The sequence below is a fragment of the Oryzias latipes genome, chromosome 5 (genome assembly GCF_053564925.1).
Source record: "Oryzias latipes strain Hd-rR chromosome 5, Olatipes_Hd-rR_3.1".
NCBI lineage: Eukaryota > Metazoa > Chordata > Actinopteri > Beloniformes > Adrianichthyidae > Oryzias > Oryzias latipes.
This window is the reverse complement of record NC_136241.1, coordinates 26,764,104-26,784,814: the sequence shown is the minus strand read 5'-3', so window position 1 is coordinate 26,784,814 and position 20,711 is coordinate 26,764,104. Positions and strand designations below refer to the sequence as shown.

The window sequence follows — 20,711 nt, the reverse complement described above, 5'->3', positions numbered from 1 at the left end:
GTGTGTCCTGCTGCTAAAAGACACACACATGCTTGGAGCAGTGCAGCCAGGCTTGTAGCTTTGTGTTAGCGGCAGAGGAGAGGGCTTTGGGATGGTTGTGCTCTTCTGGTGATTCTACACAGCTTCTCGGGGCTTCGTAGCAGCATTTCCGCCTTCCGTGGTCCTCCTTCGGACGCACCGCGGTTCGTCGAAACCTCCTTCCGGACTAGCTTTGCCTTCGGACCAGCAGCCGCCTTCGCATAGCAGAGTGCTTAGCCCCACGATCCGAAGCACATTTAGGACATAGTCTCCTGCAGCTTCGCACTGATTTTTCAATGCCGCAATGAGCATCTTGAATGTAAATATGTGGAAATGACATCAACCTTTATTTTGTCTGGACACCACTGAGAACACAAATTCATAAGATGATTTAGAGTTTCTCAGATCTGCGTAGCAGCACTTCCGCCTTTGGCGATCCGGATGCCGGTCCGAAGACAAAGCTAGTCCTGGGGAAAGTTTCGACGAACCACGGTGCGTCCGAAGGAGGACCGCAAAAGGCGGAAATGCTTTTACGTAGTCCCGAGGCGCTGTGTGCAATCATCAGGAATGCACAACCTTCACAAAGCCGTCCTCTGCCGCTAACACAAATCTACAAGCCTGACACACGGAGATAGCACTGACGTCATCGCCCCGCCTCCCCTCCGGAAATACTAAGTCGAATGAAATAATGCAACACTATTCGCAGGGTGGATGTGAAAATGAAAATTCAATCCGCTCTTTGCATTTTCGTTTTATGAAAATTTTATGACACAGAATAACATTTTTAAGTATTGATTTTTTTATTTTAATTTTGAGTCATTTGATGCAGCTACATTTAGAAAATGAAAAAGCATTTCTGTTAACCCATTTTAATTGTCAAATTAGACATTTCTAAATGAATTTTGCTACACATTTACCAGAGAACTTTTTGAAAATGAAATGTCAAAGACCATTTTCTTTATCATTTTAATTGACAGAATAAGCAGTGTTGAAAAAGAAAAGGAAAAAGCATTTTGGCAGATTGCTTTTTCCTTTTACTTTTGAGTCAAAAAATTCAGCTTCATTTTAAAAAGGAAAAAGCATTTCTGGTTTTGACTTTTATTTTTAATTATGCAACACAAATGCTTTCATACCCTTGTGCAGTACAGATGGCTTTCGTTTTATTTTTATTTTTAAAAATGTATATGACGCAATATAAAGAATTGGTTACAAACTTGAAATAAAAAATAAAAATAAAAGATCACTACGTAGCCCAAATACTTTCATTTATCATTATGAATATTATTTTGAAGTCTGTTTTGTTTTTGTAGAATTTACTTTCGTTTTTATTTTTACAGCAAATTTATTGTTGTAGTATTTTTTAAAAAATAGTCCATGTTTTCGAAACGCATATAACAATGCAAAAGTGAAAGTAAAATTGAGTTTTGAAACAAATCCATTTAGCCATCTGAAGTAATATTATTGGAAAACATATTAGTTTCTTCACTTCACTTCACTACAATGGCCATATGCCAGAAATAGTTTAGATGTATTTTGTTTTTGTTTGGATTTTTTGTGTGTGTGGGGGGGGGGGGGGGGGGACAATCAAAAATAAAAAACATCGATGGAGGAAATGATCTCAACGTGCATTGGTTGAGACGTTTAAGGACTCATAGAACGGTAGGATTTTTTGGTTTACATCAAGTGGACAACGCTTGAATCAATAAAAATGGTCAGTAGTGGAACTTGTTAAATAGTCAAATATACATATAAAATAATAAAGATGTCTTTAATAATATATTTATAATGTTCGAATCTCTTTTTTTTTGTTTAACCAAAGTAAAAACATCTGACTAGAATGGAGGGGCAGAGTCTTGAGATGAACAGATAGCAATGAAGGCAGCATCAGTTCCTGGTCAAAGGATACATCGTCTGTTGAAGCCAGTTTGATGCATTTTCTGTTTTGCTATTTCCTTGACGGCGCTTTTGTGAAAGTTATTCCCCGGGCCATGACACTTCACCACAGTTTCCGGAGATGATTTGGGAATATTTGGGCGCGGCTCGTCGACTCGGACACCCAGCGGGCCCCACCAGAAAGGTACATTTAGCGAAACCAGCTAGCTAACTTGGAGCTAGCGGCTAACACTACCAGTTAGCCCCCCCTCAAAAAACGTCAGTGTCTCGGTTTGTTTTTGTCTCCTCGAGTGCAATGAGCGGCGCCGCACGCGGCACCCTAACCCTGCCGTTCCGACACTCAAAAGCCGCCTCCACTCCAGCCGGGGCGGGAAACTTGTTCATCAACAAGTGGTCCTTCTTTTGGGCGCGTGCGAGCTCAAGCAGAAGCCTCACTTACAGAAAACGTCTGATGATGGCCTTTCTGAGCTCACACTTCTTTATTTTTTAACAATGTTACATAACGTTCCCCGGTAATCTCCCCCCCACCCCCCGGCGGCAGTTTTGACTTCGTCCCATTTTCCCACAGATCTCGCCGGTTTTAATATGACAGTCCGGGACAGATTGTACGAGTGTGTGTGTGTGTGTGTGTGGGTTGCGGTGTGTCCATCCCAGCATGCATGCATGAGTCAGAGCAGATTTATTCGCAGCTATAAGAGGCTTATACACACACACAGACACACACACACACACACACACACACACACACACACACACACACACACACACACACACACACACACACACACATGTGATGTTGACAGGCAGAGTAGAAGTCATCATATTGGTCCTCAAAAACCGGGCAGACCGTGACTGTGAAGGAAAGCGCACAGCCTCTTGAGCAATCTTGCTGATAATAACTTGTGTTATGGCTCATCCTGGCAGAGGGAGTCGCGTGGGCGTGAGTCCTACAGTGTTCATTAACCTGCTGCAGAGGAGAATAAAAGCTCAGAAGGAGCTGCTGGAATCCATCTGCTAGATTTCTCTTCTAAGTCCATTCTGATTTTTCTATAATAATGACAATTTTGCACATTTCTTGCTCTAAAATGATTCACATCATCAAGTAAAATGTGATGCAAATTTAATTTTAGGGAAGTTTTTTGTGTGTGTGTGAAATTTGATGTCTAAATCTGCCTGGGTGTATGCAAATTACTAGTTTCTATCTAAGCCTTGGATTGTTTGGTGAGAAAAACTCGATTTGATTTGAGGAATTTCGTTTAGTTCTTTAAAGATTTGTGGAATTGGGGGGGGGGGGGGGGGGGGGTTCAGCATAACCAACACTTTAAAGACCCACTCTGATGAAAATAGTGTTTTTATCATATTTTTGTTGGATTTTTCTGATGATGTAGGACAAATATAAAGATAAAATGGCACTTTTGTGTATTTTGTTATTCAAACCATTGTGAATCAGGAGCAGATGAAAAATGCAGTTTGGAAAAGATTGTATTTTGTCACCATTACAAGCTCGACAAATCGATCCATGCCTGTCTTTGCTTTCCTTGTTTGAGCTGGCTTCTGGCTCAAAACAGTACATCCTCTCCTGCCCGCAAACACAAAGCTACGAGTCCTGCTGCTCTGCTCAGAGACACGAGTCCTTCTCACGGAGCAGCCGGCCGGTCCTGTTCGCGCTCCAAAGCCTCCTCTGGAGCGCCACACCGTCTACACATGACGTAAAACACAGAGCAGTAGTGACCCACAATCGGAATAAATTGTTGATATGCACCATGATCGGATCAACAATCGGCATAACCCACCTATCGCCATCAGAAAGGAAATTTTGATCTTGTGTTTACATGACGCATTTTTATGCTGGTCGTTTATTCCGATTACTTTTGTCCATGTAACCGCAGCTTATGTCTTTTTTGGTTTTGGCTAAAAATGGCATAATCAAAACGGAAGGACTACTGGAAACACTTTGAAAATAGATTTAAAGATGATCAGTGTGGGGCTTTAAAATCACGTACCAGGATCTCAGTCCTTTCCTTTGCTGCAACCACAGCAAAAATCTTCATGTTGCTATTTTTTTCGGAGGCGGAGCTGCTGCTGTTGCATGATGTTTGCATCATTGTTTTTGTTGCAGAACCGAGATTCTGTTGAGCTTGCGATCATGAACAGATGGACGGCTTCCTGGTGGAGCAGAACTCATGGTTCCATCTATCACAACAGATCCTGAAGCAGCAAAGCATCCCCGCATTATCTCACGACCACTGCCGTTTTTGAGTGTTGCTTTTCTGAAATACTGTACACACTTAGTCCTTTCCACCGTCCACAAAGTCAGAATCTTTGTCCACTACTCTGTCAGCTGTGGCTTAAATAGAAACATGTGGACATTATGACGTTGAAGCTGCTGATTGAAGTTCTCCTAATAGCACTTTTAAAACACTGATTGCTGGGGAAATTTATTGCTGGATTATTAATCCCAATCCTGATCACAGATTTAAATTTTAAAGCCATTTTCAAAGTACACCACTGCGGGTAGTGTGCGCCCTTTCTACTCCTGAAGTTTACACGCATTTGCTTTCACAGGTGTGGTGACTGTGAAGTTAAAATCTGAAGCCTTCTTGCTTAGTACTTTAAGACTTTTTGGCGCTTGGCTTGTTATAAAATTAATTTAAAAATATAAGGTTTATCAGGTTTCTCCACTTCTTTGTTTTTCTCTGCTTCAAAATTCACAGACTGAGATTTGTGTGTCACTGTTTTCTGCTGATAAGTACGCTGAAAAGTTTTACGCTTACCTTTAAAGGTAAAAAGAATTAAAATAAATAACTGCTGCATTTTTAAATCATCTGAACATGTTAGTACAGAATTACAGCTGTTTAATCCTGCAGTAACACATGCATGGATTAGTCTCTCTAGCATCACTCTGAGGGCTCAGACTCTGCCCCCCCCCCCCTCCCCGCCAGCACTGTGTGGAGGAGATGAGTTTTACTCCAGAAGTCCAAACAGAGAGGTGTTGGGAACACAGGAGTTTACTCCACGATTAATCTTCAGTTCATGTGTGGTATTTTATTTTGAAAATCGCTGCTGTTCTTGTACCCCCTTGTCTTTCCATCAAAGGCTTCCTTGTGTGAGTTAACAGACACGTGCTGGTCAAAGTTACTGCATCCGGTGTAATTACTTTAACAGGTGAGTGAATGAAGAAGCTGCAGAAGATCCTTAACACAGAATTCAGAAACGGTTTAGCAAAATTAAAGTCCTAGGACAAAAAAGATGGGACTCAAGGCTTCATGTACAGTGGTTCCTCGTTGTAACGCGGTTCAACTTTTTTGGTCTTGTTGTTTTGCTGATTTTTTTCTCTGCATTTTTGAATGTTTTCTTTTTTCTTTTTAACAGGGCACTGTGTGTGCGTCCTGATTGGCTACAGACCTAATCAATCAATCAGAGGTTTGCACTTTGAGAGTTTAAACAAGAGAGAAAAGTGTGAAAATGTTGACATCTGTCTGAGAAAAGTGTATACAGTGGTGTAGTAAGGAAGAGTTTTACAGCTTTAAAACATCTATATGAATAGTAAAAAATTAAGTTTGACTGCTTCCTGGATTTTCTCTTTAGAATACAACTACCGCGATAACTGAGGGACCGCTGTACTTTTTTTTTATTTTTGCAGATAATTTAAAAAGATATATTTTTCATAGAAGACATTTTCTCTTGTACCATAATATGACAAAGATGGAGTGTTTCCACACTTTAAACATCTGGAGGAGAAGTTGAAGTTCGCTGATTCGCTGCATCCCTACCATCTTCTGATGGTTTTACCTCTCCTAAAGAATCTAAAGTTTTTTACTTCTGGAGGCTGAAACTGTTTTTATGTTTTCCATCCTTTCCTCTGTCGTTCAGACTGAAAAATGTTAATCTCAAGATTTACAGTAGAAAACTAGAATTAAGCAGAGTACAGTCGATGTCTGCACAAAGCTGAATCTAACAGGAGTTTAACCTTAGATCAGACAATGAAAAAAACAAATCTCAGGAAAAGAGAAGGTCATTCCTTTGTTTTGGCTCATATTTTTCATAGCTCACGTGTCAGAACTTGCCGTCCGGTCGCAGTCTTGGACTTCTGGGATTAATGAAATTGATGCATCCGAATTCCTTCAAGGCCTGGTCACTGCCGCCTTCGATTCGCATCACTGCTTCATCCTCAGCTTAGTTGACCTCATCTGTCAGCTGTGAAAGCTCACTTGAACCCTGGTCCTCCTGAGAAGCTGCTGCTTTTCGGTGTTCATGTAGACTAGGGCTGCCCACACTTTTAATGTATTTCTATACAAATATGTCTAAATGTGTTAAACACGTAAATTCTAAATTGATTTTGCTGCCTCAATCCAGGTGGCGCATTGGTTGGGTTCTTGCCTCACAGCAAGTAGGTCCCTCGTTCAAGTCCCGGCTGGGGGCCCTGAAATGAGGGACCTTTCTGTGTGGAGTTTGCATGTTCTCCCGTGCATGCGCGTTTTTTTTTCCAGGGACTTCGACTTCAAAAACATGCTTCAAAGGTTAATTGGTTACTGTAATCGTCCCTAGGGATGTATGGGTGTGTGATTTGTGGCTCTGTGACAGACTGGCGGCCTGTCCAGGATACAACTGGGCGGGATAGGCTCCAGCAGCCCCGGCAGATGAATGAATGAATTGAAAAAATTTGTAAATCGAATAGTTTCTGGAAAATATTGGTGAAACCCAGCCCTACAGATGTGTGCGCCGTATACGCGATATCAAAGTTAAACATTGGTGGTACGGTGGAGCGGTCGTGGAAAGCCACAAATTCCCGGATGCTTCTTGCAAAAATCACACACCATTGCATCTAAACTACGTTAAATGCACATAGACTGCATAATTCTCGACCAATCAAAAATTTCAAACCAAAACTTTTGATCCCCAACCGCTCCACATCATTGTTGAATTTGTTTCTGAAGTTTAGTTTTGGTTTAATTATCTTAATTTCAAAGCTGCACAAGAAGATTGATGAACTTAAAAACGCTCTACACCGCTCCCTAACCTCATATCTGCACAGCATAGAACAGGTCCATCCTAATGTCCCTTGAACCCCATGAAGATGGTGTGACCGTCAGCATACGCCACTCTTTCAATCAGAATAATTTTTTCTGATATGCGCAGAACTATCTACAACACGGGAAATGGCCGTATTAGATGAAGTAGCGAGTCCTGCTGCTCTGCTCAGAGACATGAGTCCTTCTCGCAGAGCAGCCGGCCGGTCCTGTTCGCGCTCCAAAACCTCCTCTGGAGCGCCACACCGTCTACGCATGACGTAAAAGACAGAGCAGTAGTGACCCACAATCGGAATAAATTGTTAATATGCACCACGATCGGATCAACAATCAGCATGACCCACCGATCTCAATCAGAAGGAAATTTGGATCTTGTGTTTACATACGTTCCTCACTAGTGTTTCCTTTTTTTATGTCTCAGTGAGCGACATGGACAACTCTGTCACCCTGTGGCAGTTTCTCCTGCAGCTCCTCCTGGACTCCAGCAACCAGCAGCTGATCCGATGGACCAACGAGGAGGGAGAGTTCAAGCTGCTGCAGGCGGAGGAGGTGGCCCGGCTGTGGGGAGCCCGCAAGAACAAGCCCAACATGAACTACGACAAACTCAGCCGGGCCCTCAGATACTACTACGACAAGGTAAGGTCCGCCTCTGTGCTCCTCCTCCTCTGAGGAGGAGGAGGGATCACATTACTGCTTTATGCATGAAAACATGAAAACAAATTTATGTGGATGTTGATTTTTAAAGGATGTAGCTTCACAGTAAAAGTCAGTTTGAATAGTTGGAAGTGAGCGTCTTCCACTCTGCACGAACGTGCTGAAGCAGTTCTGAACGGAGAGTAGAAGAAGAAAGCGAACGCTCTGTGTCGCCCACTCTGTGGTTTTCCGACCTGTGGGCGTTTAGGGCAGCACTGCAGAGTTTGTGTCTCTTAATTTGGCGGGGACAGGAAGCCACAGGGCCTTGCTGCATCTATTTTGGCCCCCTCTCTTCTTTCACGTTTCCTTTCCTTGTTTGCAGAACATCATCAAGAAGGTAAACGGTCAGAAGTTTGTCTACCGCTTCGTGTCCTATCCTGACATCCTGAAAGGAGAGCCGGCTCGGTCAGAGGACACGCCAACAGCCAAGAGGCCAGACGGCAGCCTGCAGGAGGCGGAGCTCGCCGACAGATCCAGGGTGGCGGCAGCAGCAGCAGCAGCTCTGGGCGCCAGCAGCAAGCAGTCCAACCGCAACGACTACATCCACTCGGGCCTGTACACCTCCTTCCACCTCAACTCCCTGCAGAACAGGCCCCAGCTCTTCAAGTCCATTAAAATGGAGAACCCGGCAGAGAAGATGGAGAAGAGGCTGCTTGCTGTCACCTCGCAGGGACAGGAGTGTCAGCCGCTGCAGCAACAGTCTCCACCTCTGTCGTCAGTCATCAAGTTTGGAAACAGCCCCCCGAAGCCGGCGCCGCTTCCTCCTCAGGTTGCCACAGAACCCGGCTTGATGCCCAACAGCTCAGATCCTTTGCAAGCGCCGCCTCCAAGGGACGAAGACGCCGCCACACACTCCTCCCTGCAGCACCAGCCCGTCTACTCCTTCGAAAGCAGCCGCCAGTCGGAACCGGCCTTCGGCTTGGCGGACATGAGCTCTGCCAGCGCGTCCCCGAACCTCGTGCAGGATTCCTCAGAGGAGCTGGTGATCCTGAGCGACATGGAGGTGAACTCCTCCCAGCCTGAAGATCCCACAGAACAGGACAAGGTACACGCCACGGAAACGTGGCTCCACCCCCTTCTTTTACGTCATCTGTCACATCTGTTTTTAAAGCGAAAAAAGATAAAGAATTCGCTCATCTGCAGATCGTTTAGTTCTGAAATTCAGCTCACAAGTCATTTAAAGTTTCTTTAAATAGCTGACACTGAAACGCACCACGTAGCCTTTAAAAAAAATCTGTAGAAAAAATTGGGAGAGATTAGATTAGAAAAGTTTACACTAATCTAAATTTTCATTAAAAAAAGCAAAAAATTTTCATCAAAATCAAATCTATGATATGAACTTTGCTTTAAAGCAGTTTCTCTTGTTTTGGGGGGGCAAAAATGATTTTCTAAAATATTGTACAAAATTATATTAATATTAGGGCTGGGCGATATAGAAATTTTTATATTATACAATATAGTTTTTTCTTTCATATCAGGCAATAACGATATATCACGATATAATCCAAATAACTATTTTTGTCATATTTGAAAACTGCTGCTCCTAGGAGAAACATGTTATCATCAGCCGGTTGTTTAGATTTAAATATTGATTTCCAATCATACTTTCAACAGAACACTGAAGGAACACAAGTAAAACAAAAGCTTCAAAAGAGAACATAAACAGATCGCTAAACTGTTTGATCTGCTCCATTTAAAAACAAAGCATTAAATCAAGTTTTACTCAAACATAACATTGACAAACATTTTTGTTGACATACTGTAAATAACCCTTGTGCTATCCTAGGCACTTTAACATTGGGAGTTGGGTCATCTAGACCCACTAGACAGTGAGCTAAACCTTTTTTCTTGAATGATTTGTGATCCTCACTGGTGTCCATGGATTACATGAAATCTTTCCACCTTTATCCACCTTTGTCATGGTAGGGAGAACACGTCAAGGTAAGGGTGGGGTCATCTGGACCCCATAGGATAGCACAAGGGATAAGCTAAGAACTAAAAGCAAATTCTCAGAATTTCTTCTCGTAGTAAAATACTTAACACTTTTTATTAATCGGTCTGTTGCTGCTGTAAGTGAAGCAGCTCCAGTTCTGACTTAAAAACCGCCGCATGTTCCGCTGTTTCATCAGCTTAAACTTAGTGCTCCACGCAGGTGAAGTGACCGCGGATGGGACGGATTTCTCACATGCGTTTGTTTATCTCGCGTGGAACCCATGGAATAAAGCTGAAAGTCTGCACTTCAATGTTATCTGAGTTGTTTTCTTAAAAATTCACTGTGGTAATGTACAGAAACTAAATTAGAGAGAATGTGTCTCTGTCCAAATATTTATGGTCCTGACTGTATGTTTGGCCTCCTCACCCACTGTCCGTACCATTAAAAAAAGAACAATTATGCATATCTCATATTATTTTTATGCAAATGGAACATTCATCCAAATCTACCAATTATATCTACCAATGTCTACCAATGAGGTCAAACAATACATGAACACAATATAGAATTCTGACAATAAGAAAGCGATGAAAACACTTGATCTGTGTGTCAGTGTTAATGTCTTTGTGTAACATGTAATCATAACCCCCTGGCATGTTCTTTTCCTGTATTGCACTGTATTGTATTGGATCGTTGTGAGTAATAAAGTTCTTGTTAAAAAAACAGAGAACTTCACTGAAGTAGCTTCAACAATCAAGTTATCTAGTAAATATAGTAAACTATCAACTACAAAAAAAATTCTTAACCATTAAGAAGTAAAAATAGAAAAAAGAAATTATTAACCATTTACTAGAGTTTTCTATTAACTACTAAAAATAGTTAACAACATGATCATACCTGATTTCTGATCAAATGATCAGATAACTCTAATATAAATCTAAGTGTATTTAAATGCTGTTCAATCTGGAAGCTGCACGTGTGAGTTAGAGGTGGAAGGATTTATTTTAACAAGGACTGTTGTTACCGAACTAACTGAACTAAAACCAATCCAGGACATCTTCAGCCGATACTTTAATCAGGGTGACTGAGAGATAAACAGCTGTGTACTGAACAGAGCAGCTGAAGTTTTCCAGATTCTTTCTATTTCTGGCATGATAATCAAGTGTAAATTAAATACATGAACAAGCAAATGAGTAAACAAGAATTAATGACAAATCAATTTACATTTTAGTTTCCTAAAGTTCAGCACAGTTGTTCTTCCACATCCAAATAATCCATTTTTGGAACATTCTACCAAACTGTTATGGCCGCATGTCTTTGCTAAATTCAAAGTCTTTCCACACATTAGACTGGAGTGATGGATTTGTGATCAGTTTTTGCTGACATCACATGTGAGTTGTCTGCTGTGATGCACTTGGTTATTTTTACATTACAGTAAAATAAACCTACCTTGTCTCAATCTAAATGGTATTTGATAATATCGATAAAATTGCTTTCTTTGATTTAAAATGATTTCTAAATCATTTCTGTCAATTCAATTCAATTCGATTAACAACTTGCCTCAGACAGATTAAATCAATTCAGTGATTGTTACAACTCCTAGTGTGAATCCAGATCTAATGGATTGTTTAAGTCTCAATGTTTTTATTGCCCAGCAGGACGTTAGAGATGCAGTTGCTGCTGCTGCAGCTGGAACAGCCTGTTTGGAGGCTTATCGCAGGCTATCTTTACCTGACATGCGATTCAGTTTAATGATCTGAAGACTTTAAAGTAATCCAGAGTGTTTCCCCGACCCCAAGAAAGTAAAGCAGCATTTTTGGTTTTGTCAGGTGGATGGCGGCGGCGCTCAGCCCGGAGACGAGATCAACTTGGTGGACGCGGAGACCAGCTCGTCGTCGGCGAGCAGCAGCACCGCAGCCAGCAATCAGAGCTCCGGGAAGACGCGCAAGCCTCCCAGAGTCCTGCAGATCAGCCCGCCTACTCTGCTGGTCACCGCCTCGGACTTCTCCCCCATGAACAACTGCAGCCCGTCGCTCCCCACCCCCTCTCTCACGCCCGCCATGCTGCAGGTGAGTTCTGCCTGTGAGCAGCAGCAGGAAGCTCCGCCCACACGAGTCAGGGACACATTAGAGTCAGGATGACAACAGAATAAAAACAAAGGTACAGTCAGATCGCAGCCGGACAGGTAAACCCCTCCCCCCCATAACGGGATGCGGTCTGACCAAGGCTTTAGCTGTGGCTTCAACAAACGAAGAGTTAGTGAAAAAACAGCTTTTCTAAATATCTGACGATCATTTTTAGGAAAGCTGTCATCACCCTCCATGTTTTCTGCTTGTCCTGCTCGATTTCTGGATCAAATGATTCCAGCCTCAGATTCACTGAACTCACTGGGTTCAGGTGATCAGCAGCTGGTCAGACATCTGGAAATCAAGCAGATCAGCTCTACTTTAATGCACAGATCTGAAACATGCAATCAGTATTAATGCTTTCTAAAGATTTATAAATGTTAAAAATATTGATTCTGTTTTTCACATTTCCGTTTAAAAGCCACATTTGCTTGATCAAAGTATAGAAATAAAAACAATAAATGGTTATATAAATAGCGATTCAACTGTTACAACTTTAAGAAAACCACTTATTCTCATATTTTAGAAACTGATCTCATAAGTCAACCGATTTTTCAACCAATCTGAATAAAAAACAACCTTTTTAGATTTAAATCCAGCTTCAAAGACATCTATGCTTTGACATATACACAGCTCAGATCTTGGAAGTTTAGAGCAACCAACTTATCCATAAAAGTAAAACACAAATCAGCTTATTAATAATCTTAAAAAAATAGATGCCTTTGAATTGAAAAGAAAAGTGGGCCTAAAGCTGCACCCTGAGGTACACCACATGGAACTTTGATGTCTATGATTCGTACGTTTTTATGATTTGAGCTCACCTTTTATGGAAGCGATTCTGTAGCATTAATAAAAAGCAAAGTCAAAAACAGAAATGCTTTTTCATTTTCAAAATGAAGCTGCATTTTTTGACTCAAAAATAAAATGAAAAAGCAATCCACCAAAATGCTTTTTCTTTTCCTTCCTCAACACAGCTTATTCAGTCACTTAATTAAAATTAAAATGAAAATGGTATTTGACATTTCATTTTCAAGACGTTCTCTGGTAAATGTGTAGCATAATTGATTTAGAAATGTTTAATTTGATGTTTAAAATAGATTAATAGAAATGCTTTTTAATTTTCAAAATGAAGCTGCATTTTTTGACTCAAAATTTTAAAGAAAAAGCAATATACCAAAGTGCTTTATCATTTTATACTTCAACCCAGCTTTTTCTGTCACTTAATTAAAATGATAAAGAAAATGGTATTTGACATTTCATTTAAAAAAAGGTCCACGGTAAATGTGTAGCAAAATTCATTTTAGAAATGTCTAATTTGACAATTAAAATGGATTAACAGAAATGCTTTTTAATTTTCAAAATGTAGCTGCATCAAATGACTCAAAATTCAAATGAAAAAGCAATATTTCAAAATGCTTTTTCATTTTATACTTAAAACCGCTTATTCTGTGTCATAATTAAAACGAAAATGCAAAGAGGGGATTGCATTTGCATTTTAACATCCACCCTGGGAAACTTGTAGCAATATTCATTTCTTAAATGCATTAGCAGAGGGGAGGCGGGGCGATGACGTCACTGCTTTCTCCGTGTGTACGGCCGCTGAGGGACGCACACACACACACACACACGCACCAGGAGCAGACTGTGTTAGCGACAGAAAAGACGGCTTTGAGTTGGTTGTGAACTTCTGATGAGTTTCCACAGCTTCTCAGGACTACATAACAGCATGTCCTTCTTCTGCGGTCCTCCTCCTGACGCACCGCAGACACGCTTTTGTTCTTTGGACCGCCAGCTGCCTTCGCATAGCGGAGCGCGAAGCTCCCGATGATCGCTGAAGGCGGAAATGCTGCTGCGATCTGAGAAACCATCATATGAATTTGTGTTTCCAGTGGTGTCCAGAACAAAATAAAGACTGATGTAATTCCCACATATTTACACATTTATTTGCAGCTTCGCGGTGAATTTGCTGTTTGATGACAGCTGGAGCTCCATCAACAGATAGCAGATTTCTCCATGCTAAACGTTGCTGGTTGGACCAAAAACACTCACTCAGCGCGAAGCTGCAGGAGACTATCTTCATAATGTGCTTTTATTACTGTCATGATTATTATTAAGGGCCTGCTCTGCTCGATCATATGTTTTTAAATCCGTGCGGTCAGACGACGCTGAAGAAGTTGGGTTGCGATTCACAGCTTCTGATTCGCGAGGGAGATAAAGGAACATTCTGCTGCATTTCTCGCATTAAGATACAGGAATCCAGGTTTGAGCAGTCCAGGTCCAGCGGTTTGTGAACAGGACCCGGTTTTAGGTGATCTCAATGCGAACACAGACACACCAGGTCTCTCAGCGACAGCAGCCGTACACACGGAGAAAGCAGTGACGTCATCGCCCCGCCTCCCCTCTGCTATTGCATTTAAGAAATGAATATTGCTACAAGTTTCCCAGGGTGGGTGTTAAAATGCAAATGCAATCCCCTCTTTGCATTTTCGTTTTAATTATGACACAGAATAAGCGGTTTTAAGTATAAAATGAAAAAGCATTTTGAAATATTGCTTTTTCATTTGAATTTTGAGTCATTTAATGCAGCTTCATTTTGAAAATTAAAAAGCATTTCTCTTAATCCATTTTAATTGTCAAATTAGACATTTCTAAATGAATTTTGCTACACATTTACCGTAGACCTTTTTTAAAATGAAATGTCAAATACCATTTTCTTTATCATTTTAATTAAGTGACAGAATAAGCTGTATTGAGGAAGGAAATGAAAAAGCATTTTGAAGGATTGCCTTTTCTTTTTAATTTTGAGTCATTTAATGCAGCTTCATTTTGAAAATTAAAAAGCATTTCTATTAGTCCATTTTAAATGTCAAATTAGACATTTCTAAATGAATTATGCTACACATTTACCAGAGAACGTCTTGAAAATGAAATGTCAAATACCATTTTCATTTTAATTTTAATTAAGTGACAGAATAAGCTGTGTTGAGGAAGGAAATGAAAAAGCATTTTGGTGGATTACTTTTTCATTTTATTTTGAGCCAAAAAATGCAGCTTCATTTTGAAAATGAAAAAGCATTTCTGGTTTTTACTTTGCTTTTTATTAATGCTACAGAATTGCTTCCATAACTTTTACAGGTTAAAACAGAAGTGACTACAGTAAAGTATTGTGATGTGGCCAGCAGGGGGCAGCAGTGCTTCATGGCACACAGCCCCTCCTCCGCTTTTGGGAAGTTTGATTCCTCCAGCAGATGTTGTTAGCAGGTCACATGGCGTCATTCTTCACTGCACAATCAGGCGCTGTTGTTCTTCAGGTCAGGAGATCATCACATCGCAAACGTCACCGTGGCGTCAACAACATCGTCGCTTTGGCCTCATCTCTTTAAATTTAGTTTAACTGGCAATGTTCCTAACATGTCAGCAGAGGGCGCTCCTTTTGTGACTGTTAGTCACTGCTTTAGTACATTTAGGAAATTCTGCAAACACAGGGTCACAAATACATACACATCAGATCAAACCAGTTATTTAGTTTTATTGTTTTTATTTATGTTTAAAATATGCTTTAAATAAATAATACAGGAAAATACTTAAATACCTGGAACCTGAGATGCTTTTATTTGGTAAACATGAACAAGAAAGAATGTTTTTTGGGGTTTATTATCAGTTCTTTTATTTGTTTATATAAAATATATCTTTTTATGAATCTAAAGATGTATCCAGAATGAAATCCTTGCTTTCGGGTCACAGAATGAAGGACCTGGGGCCTGTTTCATAAAGGAGGTTCAACCAACTCTGAGGTTAAACTTGAACTCTGAGTTGGTCAATCGAGAGATTAACAACTCTGAGTTTTCTGTTTCAGTAAAGCTGATCGGAGTTAGGTCAATCAACTCTGAGTGGACTGATTCGGAGTTAAGCGTGCGCACCGCGACTATAAGAAGCCATTATCAATGGAGCGCAGATATTACGAGTCACCATGGCAACCGTGAAAAAAAGAGGTCTGCATATTTTGCGCCAGCTGAACTTGACGTGCTGCTGCAGAGTTACAGTGAATTTGAGCACATATTCCAGAAGAAAAGCAACATCTGCAAAACAGAGACAGTTAGCGTGGGAAAACATAGCTGCTCAAGTTAATGCGTAAGTTTGCATTTAAATCATTGTTATAAAATATTGGCTGTAATAACTTTTCAAATAGCGTAAGGTGTGAAATAAAAAAATGGCGATATTTAGGTGTACTTTTGAAGTGTTATTCCTGGTGTGATTGCATGAAATGCTGCATAGTGTACAGAACCAATCTGGGGGAAAATGCATTTAACGTCGGTAATGTTTAGAGGACTTTTTTGTTAACCTTCCCCTCTTGCAAACGTTGGTCAGTTTAATATTAATACATGCAATTGTGTTTTTAAAAGTGAACCTTTGTCTACCCTTGTATTGATCAAGTGGTATAGGTTTATATGGGATTAAGAAAGTAAGCAGTGCTAGCAAATTGTGTTTCCTAAAAGTAATTGTTACATTAATCTAATTCAATGTCCCTGATTTCATTTTCATGTAGATGCAATCCTGCAGGAATTAAAAGAACATGGCAGCAGCTAAAAATGAAGTATAAAAACATAATTCAATCAGGTCAAATTTGAGCATGTCATGGATGTAGGCTTTGTTGACAATATTTGATATATGAAACATCTACATAGCAATACCTAATGTTGTTTTCATTGTATATATGTAATTGACTGCAACGAAAAACGGTAACGCTCAAACAAAAACGTATGGGGAAATGACAAAAAAATCGAGTCTAGGTCTCAAAATCCTCGCACGACGTAAATGTAATTCTCTACGAATTAATGCAGCCTCCTCGTCTATTGGGTCCTCCAAAAAAGGACAAGCCATTCTTGTCACTTAGACCGTCTCTGTGTGACGGAAATGTGGGCAATGAAGGTTAAAGCGAAAAATACCGCTTCGTCTTTAAAAAGGGGAGGGGACCGGCAGAAACCTTGAGTTTAGAGGATAAAACTTGCTCCCGACCAGGTTAGGTTCACAGCGTAAGTAACCATGGACACTGACTCCGAGTTTAAGTTACCTCTCTTTCAGAAACGGGTTTGACTTACTCTGCTTTCTCTGGTTTAACAAACCTCCCATTCTGAAACGGAAAACCCAGGGTTTCCCTGATTTCAGGGTTAACGCACTCAGAGTTTACACTTAACCTCCTTTCAGAAACAGGCCCCTGTACTTTTCCTCAAGGATCATTTTTTAAAGTGTTGTTTATTTTTTCTTCCCATCAGACTCCAACCATCCTGCTGACTCCCAGCCCTCTGCTGTCCAACATCCACTTCTGGAGCACACTTAGTCCGGTCGCCCCTCTCAGTCCGGCCACGCGGCGTCAGGGAGGCCACCTATTCCAGGTGAGAGGAACAGCCTCCCTGCGCTCTCCTCTGGGATGATGAGCGTTTTAATAACCTCCCTCCTGTGCTCTGTTGCAGTTCCCCTCCGTCCTCAACACCCAGTTCCAGATCCCGATCCACAGTCTGGATGGAACCAACACGCCCGGTCCCATTTCTCCAGACGTTCAGAAAACATAGAAGTCCCACCTCCCCTGAAATGCAAAACAAGCCGCCATCGCCCCCCTCACCGCCTTACCTGGTGCCCCCACATCCTGGACATTGTTGTGGGACCCTGTTCTCCATCATTCCCTCATCCGTGTGGTGCTTTGACTTGCACACTACACCCACGAGAGCGCCCCGACAGGGCGTGAGAAAACAGGCGAGGGTTAGGCGCCTAAACCCTCAGGATGTATCTCTGTGTCACGTCTGCACGCCCAGGTAACAACCATCCTTACAGACTAGCAGAGCCAGAAAGGGTTTCCATGACAACAGTGTGTGGACTGGATCAGAGCAGCCACATATGCCGTGATGGATCGAGGAGATCGCTCTCAACCCGGGTCTTTGTGTGTGTGTTTTTTATTTTTTCCTAAGCTGCTCTCCCCTCTACTGACTGATATTCTGTTGTAACTCAGCTTTGTTTAGAGGAAAGCTTTAACCTCCCAACATGCGGCTCTTTCTCAACCCAAACTTATCCAGACCTGCCTGAGCTGCTGTCTAATCCCACCTGAATCCGAGTGATGCCTCCACGTTTTAGCTGCAGGAGAAATATAAGCAGCGTAGAAAAGTCCTAAAAGCCACTGTGGCCTGTCCCGCCCTCAACCTCCATACTGTAAGCTGTCATGAAGAAAGAAAAGCCATAAACCCTCGCTGTGCGCCGATAATGCAAGCAACCCCACCAAACCAAACCTCTGCCTGTTTTTTTAAGAGGAAACCCAAAGACCAGGGGCCAGAAAGACTCAGGCACCAAAGTGACAGCTGTGTTCAGTGCAGACTTTCCCTTCAGTGGGAATTTATCTGTTAAAGATAACGGTTTTCACAGAGCCCTGGACATGACAGTCTAAAAAGTATTGTTGGAAAAGTATAATCTATCGCTTTGAGATTACTTTTCCTTGTTGCATGTTCAATAAAGTCGAGAAGGAGAAACCACGGAACTCGGCCGGATTAAAGATTAACACATTTATTTCCCTAACAATATTTCTAAAACAGAGTAAAACAAAATAAAACAGATATCCGGTTTCCCAAAGTTTCAGAGCTAGCACAGCGCCAAATTACAAACGTCTTAACGTGTCAGCCTGTTGGGAACAAAGGGAAGTTCCTCCGTCCAGCTGTTTTAACATCTCGGTTTCAGCCGCCTCCTTCGTAGCACAGCATGGTGTCCAGACTCCTCCTCTGGACGCTCGGATTGGCTGGCAGGGAGCCTGCCTACCTCGTCCGTCCATATTAGGAGTTACAGCATTTGGTCCTGGCTTCCTGCTTCAAACGTCCAGGGGGGTTATTTCAAAGACGGACCACTGTCCGACCACCAACGGTGTCCCCATGGGGGTCCAGCACAGCCGCCCGGATCCCTCTCCGCAGGCAGTCAGTCTCAACCCTTTGTCCTTGTCATGCGAGTTGACACCTCCAGGGTTTCCCACGATTTAAATTGAATCCTAGAGACAATTTAATTCTGGTCCATGTCAGATCTACAGTTAAGGCTTCCAGATGGTCTTAGAAGATCAAAGACTGTTTTCTCCTGGAGAGGGATTAGTCTGCAGCTGTAGCATCAAAACCTCTTTACATATGCAATTATCAGGAAGTCCCTTTTAATTGAAATGACTGAAACCCACACACAGTAAACCTGAAAGAAAACCTTCAAAGAAATAAAGATAAGATAAAAACCTAGGAGAAATAAGAACCACAAAAAATAAATTCCTTCAGTATATAAAAATATTTTACATTATTATTTTTATTTATTATTATGATAATTTTAATAATTATAAACATTTGTGGCTATTGTTCACACAAAACAGCATTTTTTTGGCCACAATGTAACATTTTATGGCCTTGAATTTAGTAATTTATGCATACAAATGACCACAAATTAATATTTTGTGCGAACAAATGAGAATTTTTATGGGCACAAAATGAGTATTTTAGTATATGTTCTTTCTACAATTTTGTTACAACAAAATTTAAAAAATGCTTACACCAATTAATTTGTGGAGGGGAATAATTGTTTTTTTAGACTAAACAAACATTACAGAATTAAATTAAGTAAATGTTAGCATTAGCAACATCAGCTAGCATTAGCAGCTAGGCGCCTGCTGCTACAAATTTTAGGGGAATTTTCGTCCAATACAATGTGAACACGTCTAAAAGTCCGTGTGTTAAAACAGCTTTCTGTAAAATTTAATTAAAAGAAAAAAAAAACTACAACAAACAGAATCACTAACAATGTTAAAGCTTTAGCATGCTAACCTTTTTTCTAATTCGTTATAAGGACTTTAGGAAGTCATATCGCCACCTAATGTGTGGGAGAGGTATTGCAGAGCTGTCCATCTTGAGAGGTGAAAGAAGAAAAATCCTAATGCAAAAACTCACTTTTGCTATGTTGTATGCAGCATCAGTGCCGGCGGGTTTTCTCCCTGTTTGGACCTCTATATGCCTTGTTTTTCTCCTCCAACCAGCCCTGCAAGGTTTTCCCCTACTTTATGTCTGACGTTAAAGCCATAAATCTTTAGACGTCCCTCTTACCAAAGTGTCAGTTGAAACCCAGAGATGCAACTTCAACCCCCCCCCCCCCCCCCCCCCCCCACACACACACACACACAGATTAAACTGTGCCTTACCACTTACTGCAGCCAAGCCCTCGTTTGTCCAAAAACGATGCATTACTGCACACAGACAGCAGCAACCATGTCTCTAAAGCTCCTCAAACTTATATATATATATAATTAAATAGAAATCCTGTCAGCTATTTTATGTAACATTATTTTCCTGTAACCATAGAACTTTAAGATTTATTTTTGTAATAGTTATGTCTGCTATTTTTGAGGTACTCCGATTCAATGTTCTCTTTGTGCATGTTCTTTTTTTCTTTCCTTTTGTAGATGTTTTTCGGCGCAGTGACGCCTCAGGTGATGTTTGCTGTTTGAGGAATCTAAAGCCTTACCGGGAGAAATCTATGTTTTATATGTCAAGTGTTTTGATATGGTGTTGATATTGTTGGAAAAAAAGAAAATGCAGCTGTTGTGCACTTAAAATCTGTTTTCTAAGACTCAGATTTGTTTACTGAGAAATGTCTATTTTTCCCCAAAGGGAGGGTGCAGTTATGCACTTGGTTTTTATACGGCGAAAAACAGTCAAATCGAATATTTTACAGCCAATTGTAATCAGGCACTCCCATATTTATTTAATAGAGCTTATAGTGCAATTTAGTATTTTTACCAAATAGTTTTGAAACTATTACAAGAAAAGCTGTAAATTTGGCCCACTTTTAATTCCTTTTTTTGAAATGTAAATTCCTCTTGAATCTGTTTTGTCCCGTTTTTCCTTGTTTCAAACTTTTTCAAATGTTTACAAGCCAAGTTCGTCTTATTGATGTGCGAGCAGTCGAAAGTGATCAGACCAATAAAGAGAGCGTCTCTGACTCCGCCCCCTCTGTGTG

At 41.0% G+C, this 20,711-nt stretch overlaps 1 protein-coding gene across 1 annotated transcript; it reads left to right on the top strand.

Moving 5' to 3' along the window:
• The first annotated feature begins 1,880 nt into the window (after window positions 1-1,880).
• elk4 (ETS transcription factor ELK4) lies at window positions 1,881-20,693 on the top strand. The gene is made up of 6 exons (XM_004069197.5): window positions 1,881-2,095; window positions 7,363-7,577; window positions 7,957-8,679; window positions 11,397-11,636; window positions 16,967-17,086; window positions 17,165-20,693. Exons 2-6 carry the CDS (start codon window positions 7,371-7,373, stop codon window positions 17,261-17,263), a joined length of 1,389 nt encoding a protein of 462 aa, XP_004069245.1. The 5' UTR covers window positions 1,881-2,095; window positions 7,363-7,370; the 3' UTR covers window positions 17,264-20,693.
• Window positions 20,694-20,711: the final 18 nt, after the last annotated feature.

Bases quoted from the DNA above. Each gene is read 5' to 3' on its own strand.
- elk4 (XM_004069197.5), top strand. From the start codon at position 7,371: ATGGACAACTCTGTCACCCTGTGGCAGTTTCTCCTGCAGCTCCTCCTG. The intron at 7,578-7,956 runs GTAAGGTCCGCC...CCTTGTTTGCAG, and splicing joins TCAGATACTACTACGACAAG to AACATCATCAAGAAGGTAAA. The intron at 17,087-17,164 runs GTGAGAGGAACA...GCTCTGTTGCAG, and splicing joins AGGGAGGCCACCTATTCCAG to TTCCCCTCCGTCCTCAACAC.